This window comes from Odontomachus brunneus, unplaced genomic scaffold (genome assembly GCF_010583005.1).
Source record: "Odontomachus brunneus isolate Ranch 3 - 2012 unplaced genomic scaffold, Obru_v1 Obru_scaffold_082, whole genome shotgun sequence".
Lineage (NCBI taxonomy): Eukaryota > Metazoa > Arthropoda > Insecta > Hymenoptera > Formicidae > Odontomachus > Odontomachus brunneus.
In genome coordinates this window covers 715059-723419 of record NW_022639532.1, presented here as the reverse complement: position 1 = coordinate 723419, position 8361 = coordinate 715059, and the positions used below count along the sequence as shown (strand labels likewise).

General features: G+C 42.5%; 1 protein-coding gene across 2 annotated transcripts in view; it reads left to right on the top strand.

Moving 5' to 3' along the window:
* Positions 1-8361, top strand: part of LOC116847657 (rhophilin-2) — a 41286-nt gene that overhangs the window by 15908 nt on the left and 17017 nt on the right. The window contains exon 1 of one of the 2 annotated variants that reach the window (XM_032822885.1): positions 769-1428. The exons of the other annotated variant lie outside the window; for it this stretch is intronic. Within the exon in view, the coding sequence (XP_032678776.1) occupies positions 1399-1428 (30 nt within the window). The 5' untranslated portion in view covers positions 769-1398. Of the gene's footprint in view, positions 1-768; positions 1429-8361 lie in introns of those variants that run through there. 2 annotated transcript variants of the gene reach the window in all.

Sequence of the window (8361 nt, the reverse complement as noted above, 5' to 3'; positions counted from 1 at the left end):
CTTTCGGATATTTTGTGCTGTTTGGATAACATTCTAAATACTTCTTTTATGTCATTCTACATTATATATTTATTATATATTTATCTACATTATATATTTATTATATATTTAAGTATTTACTTACTGTTTATAGATTCCGTCGTCGGATTATTTCTTCTACGTAATGTCAACTAGGTATACCGATTTTACAGATTATAGATACAAATTTAAATTTTTTCGGTTAGCTGCCCTGCACTGCTTGCTCTACCTCCAGACCTAGGGCAGTCAGTTCACTGAACTCGCTGCACTAGTTCAGCCTGCACTGTTCGAAAGAACACATTTTCTTGCACTGTTCTGATCGAAAGAACGCATTAGTGCAAACTTCGTGAACTAGTGCAGCCAATTCAGGTCGAAAGAACAAACCTATTGTAAAATAGAGAAGAGTTTATATAAAGAAAAAGATACAAAAGAACCGATATATTCTCTTCGTGTACCTGTCGCTCACATCCCTCGAGGATGCCGAGGACCCGGGAACATTTACGACGTCGTGCCGGGACCATGTCGTCGTGCTGTACACCACAATCAGGCAGCGAAGCGTGCGGTACCGCGCTCGCCCCTTTCTCGTCGCTCTCGGTGGGCCCCGCATAACAGGCCCATCCTCGTGAACCGGGCCCATCCCTACTACCGCGTCCACCTCACCCTTTCTTTTTCCCTTTCGCCGAGCGGCACCGACCGCGGCCGACTCCAGCCGAGCTCTAGGCCGCGGTTGATGGATCGTCTACGTCGCGATCGGGAAGTCGCGTTCGCCATCGCGTCGGCCGCGTCGTCGTCGTCGTCACCGTGTGAGTTCCGAAGCAGCAGAGTCCGCAGGATCCGAGACGTGTCGTTTCCGCGGTGACAAGCTCGACGTAACGTCCTTGGACTTCGCCCGACAACAGGTGTTCCTCCTGCTCGACGCGAGTACTCCGGCTGGAACAGTCTTGACGCCAGCGCGAAGGAACCTTCCGCTCTCGGTGAGACGCTCTCTGGCGAATCCTGTCTCGGGATATCGCGGGTTGTCCGTGCATAGGCAGTGCGCGTGATTTCGTCTCCCTTTTGGCCCGCGGAAGGTCGTCTCGTGGACACAGGTGCTCTCGTCGCGCTCTCGTCACTCTCGTCGACGAGAGCCGTTTGCACTTCCGGTCGACCGTGCGAACGACGCGACCGCGAGCTCCCCGTTGGGAAACCCACGGCATTCCAGAGAATTCCGACGAAGAAGACCACGATCACGACGTGACGGGACGTCGGTTAACTGTTTCGCTCCTCGTCCTCCGGGAACGTACGTGAGGAACGCGCGGACGCGAACACTTAGCCGAGGACACGGATCGATCAGCGAGCTCGGACACTCGCGGTTCGCTCTGGCGAACGGACGCGCGAACGATGCTGATACTTCCGGACATCAAGCTGCAGGTAAATCGTCTCGGGTAAAGTCAACGCGGTGAAGTGCGTCCGCCCGCTCGGCGAAACACCGTTCGCCGTTCGCGTGGATGCTTTCGCGAGGCCCGCGAGCTCTCTCGGGAAGTCTCGATGAACCTGCCGAACGCCAAGGTGGAAAAAAAAACGAGCGAACCGTCGGCAAGCTTTGCTTGGAACGACTCGCTCTGGTTCTCTAAGACTCGTATTAATAGTCATTACACGAAACTTCTTTCAAGGGAGATACTCGTATCTGAGTTTAGAGTTAAATAAATGTTTTTCAGTTGAATCGCGATTGCAGATATGATCGCATGTATCATTTTTTCAACTAAAATATTCTATTATTTAGTATACTTAATTTTACTTAGTATACTTTAGTATACTTTATTACTGAGTATATTTTCTTACTTGGAAAGTATCTTTTCTTAGTGCAAGTATATTGGTGTAAGTAAATACGCCATCACAGTATATCACTGAATAAATAGTTTCTATTTCTTAAATTATACTTTCTCTCAGTATACATATAGTAGTCGCCATCGTCGGATTTTGATAACTCCAAATTTCACGCGGTTATCGGCAGAATGGTAGAGAAATTTCGCGTTTGATTTAATCTACATGTGCACGAGCGTTTTCCCACGTAAATTCTCAGACAACCTGTACGGTACACAATTCGCCGTGAAGATCCAAGTTTTTGCGACACGCGGCGAGTATCGTCAAGCACGGCCCAAGATATCTCTCGTTTTAGATTTCCTCGTGAACTCGCGTTCGCGCACCATACATTATGCGAGTAACAATGGCTCGAATTGGGCCGAGTTGCGGAACACTCTGGCTCTAGCGTGGAGCCAACCTTTACCACCGGCGGGTTAAATGCCTCTCGGTGCATCCTCAATACAATCACCTCGTGTGCACCGTAACACACGCGCACACTCTTTCGCCATGCAACTCTCGCATCGCCTTTCTCCCTTGGTCGGTTCCTCCGTGCAGTAATATGTCGAGCGTGCGATGATCGCGAAGGACGCGACAGCCTTGAAGCTGTGCCGTTTCTAATTAGACCGGGGTGTAAACCGGAACGATCCTGCCTCTCGCGAAGGCCCATAAATGAAATTTCCTTTTTGCCGCCGTGTCGCTCTCACGATCACGAATTCTCTTCAGTTGTCCGGCATTCGATCGATTGATCGATCGAACGATTTCTACCGTGTACTTATGCTTTCAAGATACGATCGTCACTGCCAAGTGGTAGCGGCGAGTTAATAATCGATAAGCGATCTAAATCCACGGTTACGCAAAGCCCTCGCACCTCTTTCTCGCACAGAGATCTTAGAAATCTGCAATTATTAGGCAGAAATTATGAGAGGTCAACAATAACGTGATTCGCGGGAGCTTCTGAAAGTTGCTTCACTCAAAGACACCAAGATCTAACGTCAATTAGTTGAAGATTAAATTAAGATAGGTGGGCCGTGAGAGAGAGAGATTCGGATAAGAACGGTGAACAGTAATGAAAGTCAACGAGGCGGATTTCATTCATGTACGCGGAGAAAATATTGTAGTAAAAATTACAACGGGATATTTTCGTAATATTGCACCGTACATAATTATAGTCAAAGTTACTATATATTTGTTTAAAAATATCACGCATATTTTGAAATTTTGCTCAAAACTATTGTAATTACTTAAATATTTTATACATTGTACACACATCAGGTGAATCAGATCAAATTGATTTCTATAGTAATTTATACTATAATTTTTCAATACAATTCAGTTTTATAAAAAATATTGCAAAAAGAAGTATAAATTTAACGTAAGTTTTTACTACAATATTTTCATGAGAAGCTAAACGCACCGAGAGAAAAGAATGGTTAACATTATTAAGATTAATTATCTTCGATCTCAACTATATCTTCTTGTTATCTTAACAAAAAGATAGTAAACAATATACAAATTTTAGTACTATTACTAAAACTACTATTTTATATTATAAAAAATATAATAATTTTTTAATATTAAATATTATATTAAATGTTTTTAAATACATCACATGCACAAATATTATTACTAACAAATTACACTATCGCAATCCTTACTACAAAAATGGTTCTCTTGACTATAATTCTTTCTCACCATGCGATTATAATTATAAATACCAAACATTCTTTCCTGCACTGAGAAAAAAAATAATTGGAATAACTATAATCTCACTATATTTTATAGTTTATTTTGGCCTCAAACATATATTTATAGTTTATCTAAACATGAAGATATAGCAGAATGAACACAGATTTATAGTCACCATTTTATTACTCTATGTGTATAGTAAAGCACACTTTAGGAATATAGTTACATGTACCTATATTTGCCAAATATTCCAATTGTATTGACTATATAAAATAGTTAATTTCTCTTACCATTCAATATTTGCTACCTTACTATACTTTTTATTTCAAATAATTATAATTCTTGGTAAAAGTTTTACATGGGTCAATTATACTATGCTTATATTGTAAATATTACAAACATTATCGTGACATTTACTATAAAAATGATATTCCTAACTATAATCTTTTTACTGTGCCAATATAGTTTCAAATATCATACATCTTTCTCTCACTGTGCAGTGAGTGAATTCCAATTGTGGTCGGTCGTGTTAGAGGCCGATCGTGTAATAGTAACGGTGGTTCTCTCTCGAAATCCGTGCCAGATACATAAATTCGATGAGTACCGCCGCTATGCAGCGTCCTCGTCGATGAAGCGTGCATCTCGCCGCGAATTTTCGTTCCGTCCTCCACGTGTGCATCCTTTATTCGCTCGTCATCGCGCGTCGCGGCGTTCTCTCAACGAAGTAAACCGCGCGGCCAGCCGGGTGTACTACGTAATTTCAATTACAACGTGGCCGGCGTTTAATACATCGGAGTCATCGACCGGCTAAAAATGCGCGTGAAACGCCTCGGCGCGAAGCAGTTCGTCGGACGTACTTCGTTGCGTTTCCTGCTGCGTGATGCCCGTATCAGCTTCTGTTACGCCACGTTAAGACCGCCGGCGAGCACGAAGGGCGACGCCCTTGCTCGCGGATTAGCGAACCGAACGAACGGGCATCTCGATACCTGCGTGCTCGTTGTGGATCGAGTGTTCTCTTATACACTCGGCGTGTTCTCCGCCGTATCTTCTAGAGAAATGGTATAATATCGTATTCCTTTTTTGTGCGCGCAGTTATGATAATATCACGCAAAAAATGACTTAGCAATATCAGCTAAACCGCGGTAGCTGATTCAAACTTACAAGGAACATTCGCGAAGTGTGTGTTTCCGATTCCGATGAAACTTGGCATATTTATAGAATGGCCAAAAATAAGAGACCCATATATTTTTTTATCGGCAATGGCTCAGGTTTAAGAAGGTGAAACTACCCCTCAAAGCCCTTTCATGCCCTTTTTGCTATCTCTGTAACTATTGGAGAAAAAAGCTTTTTAGTCCATTTTATTTTTATGAAAAACCGCATAACTTTTGTCTAAAAAGTTTTTTTCTATCTCCAATAGTTACAGAGATAGTAAAAAGGGCATGAAATTTTGAGGAGTAGTTTCACACCTTAAATCTGCGCTATTGCCGATAAAAAAAATATGGGTCTCTTATTTTTTGCCACTCTATAAATATGCCAAGTTTCATCGAAATCGGAGACACACACTTCGCGAATGTTCCTTGTTAGTCAAAAGACTAATCGTTTAGCTGTCACTGCTAAGAATTGGCTATAACAGCTAAAATGAAATTCGCTATGAAATACAAATATATTAGGTGAGATTAAAAATGCACATTATTTCAAGTAGCTAAGAAAATGGCAATTATTTCTAAATTTCTTATCGTATGCATATATTAAAGAAGTATGCCGTACAGCTACAATCATTTGTTACAGTCATTTATTTCTAGCAGCTAATATTTCTCGCTGTAGCGCCTAAGTTTAAACAGCGAATAAATTTAGCGTCGGTAGTATCGACATTAGCTGTCCCTATTTCAGTGACACGTCTTATCTGCCACAGCTATTTTTTAGCTCTGGAAGCTAATTTTTTTTGCGTATAATAAATTCTCCTTCTAGTTCTAGTAAGAGAAACGGAAGGAAAATGCAAGGTAGATTCGCGTTTTTTTTTTATTTTTCACACGTTCAAAAGAATTCCGTCGCATTATTTCAGTTATTTATCGATTGTATATAGCACACGCGCGCAAACAAGCACAATATGCGCACACACTATCTGGCGCTTCGTCTTCGTAAACATTGTCCGATCAAATTATAGCCAAGTGGGACGGCGCAACGTTGTTATTGAATAGTGGTATTTGGGGCATCGATATTCTAACACGATAAAGCGATAAGCGGGTCGAAGCAAATCCAATTTGTCGAAAAGTGGGACGAGCTGGAGGAAATATTTTTAGAAACCTGCGGCACCGGCTTGACGAACTTATTTTCCACGCGACGCTCTCTGGGAACTCGAAATACGTGTGTTCCGAGAGAACGCATCTCCACAAACACCACCCACGACCCGTGAATGAGCTGGAACGCCGTTGATAATTGCAGTTTTGCTCCGCGAACAAATCGTGCTCTTGTTACCGGAAGAGGAAAGTGGGCCCCGATCGGGGGCGCGTGCACAATTAGACGTTCCCGTGTACGTGGTAAAAGCGGTTATGTGTTCAGTGCCACGTATAGCCAGGGAAAACTGCACCGAGAGAATCTAGCTCCGCACGCGGTGTTATGCCAGTCGTGACTTTTGCAGGGAAATCTCAGGAATTTCGTGCGTACCGTGCTCAATCGCCCGCAACTTTCCCTCTTGCGATGGTCACTGAAAAGTCCGTACTCTCGTGTCCGTACACTTTGCAAGACAAAGTCGGTGTAAAATAACCAATCGATATCTTATTCATTTGACGCTACACTGCAAAGAATTTTATGTTAAATTTGACACATTTCACGTGCCTTCGACTCACATATTTTAGTTTTTGTGTTAATTTAAGCAGATACTCAAACAAATCACACAACTGTCCACATTTTATAAGTAAAATATATTGACAAAAATTCGTACACTTCTATACGAATCGATTCAACGCTTGGAAATTGTGAATATGAACTCAACGCAAAACAGTATGTTAAATTAATTGACAGATGTATTAAAAATTCAGTACGGAAATTTCGACACGGATCCAACACAAATATAAAATATTTTTTATTTACACGTTTTTTTTAAACCGTGCAGAAAAAAACCTTGCGACCAGTATTGCAATTAAAGACCTTCCCTGCGCTCCATGATACCAAAAGAGAACAAATAAAACTGCAAAAACCGTTGCGAAAAGAAAAGCAGGCTTCTCTAGACTGTCAGTGAGACCAAGAGGGATCAGTAGAATTGGCTGTTTCATCCTATCTAGGACTGCTGCAAGGACCACTCATCCATGAAACCCGTGTATCGGTACATTTCCCGGATCATGTGCGGGAAGTGCGACTTATTCGCGACCGTTCGCCGCGAATTTCACGCGCGTCTCCGTTATCTCACCCTCTGTCATTCCGCGTGACGTTATCTCACGGTGATCTAGGATTCTCCTAGATTTAATCCTTTAACCGTCGGGCGCGCGCGCATCCTTTGAATTGAATGCACTGTGCGCAAGCGGTCAAGCCAGCGGGAATTCACCAAGGTGACAGCTATGATCGATAGGTGCCGGCGGACAGAATCACGAGGTGTTTGGACTTATAATCGATCGTTTCCCGCCGCGGCGGCGCGTCGTCGTGGCGACAGGTGCGTGTTACGGGGCCGCGAAAAATGTGAACGTATCTTATTTCCCGTTCGTCCTCCGGTTCGCCCGTTCGACTACGTCTATGGCATTCGCGAGAGGGTGGGGATCATTCGCGGTGGATACCGTTATCGAGTGCTCCTTCCTTCTCATCCTCCTCCTCTTCTCGCTCTCCCTCGCTCCATGCCCGGCATCTTCTCGTCGTGTTCCTGGACCACGCGCGAGATTGTATTGGCGTGTGTATCCCTTCGGGGATATCCGTCCAGACATCGGCCGACATTGGCGTTCTCAATCCTTCCGTTATCATCAATATAATTAAATCATTTCAGACGGGGAGCGACAACCAGTCGAGTCAGATCACCGTCACGATTACGTTCTTATCGCGTTCACATCACGCGATAAGTATTTGCAAATACCTGCTGCTATTGCAGAGAGTCTAGTCTTTCCCGATAATTCCGGACCGCAGGCAAGAGGTCTGGTCTTCCTTTCGAAAAAGGAAGAGCATGAAAGAGCGCGTTGTCACCTATCAGTTCCGCGGAGCCGCTTTTACACACGGAGAGAATATTCCTTTTCATGTGAGTTCTTCTCAATGCTCTACACGCAAAAAAGAACTAGCTTCCAGAGCTAAAAAATAGCTGTGGCAGATAAGATATGTCATTGAAATAAGGACAGCTAATGTCGATACTACCGAAGGCGCTACAGCGAGAAATATTAGCTGCTAGAAATAAATGACTGTAATAAATGATTGTAGCTGTACGGCAAACTTCTTTAATATATGCATACGATAAGAAATTTAGGAATAACTGTCATTTTCTTAGCTACTTGAAATAATGTGCATTTTTAATGTCACCTAATATATTTGTATTTCATAGCGAATGCGTCTTAGCTGTCATAGCCAATTCTTAGCAGTGACAGCTAAACAACAATTAGCCTTTTGACTAAGTTTGAATCAGCTACCGCGGTTGATATTACTAAATCATTTTTTTGCGTGTACACTGAGAGAAAAAAATAGTTGGAGTAACTATAATCTCACTATATTTTATAGTTCGTTTTGGCCTCAAACATATATTTATAGTTCATCTAAACATGAAGATATAGTAGAATGAATACAGATTCATATTCACCATCTTATTACTCTATATATATAGTAAAGCACCTTTTGAGAATATAGTTA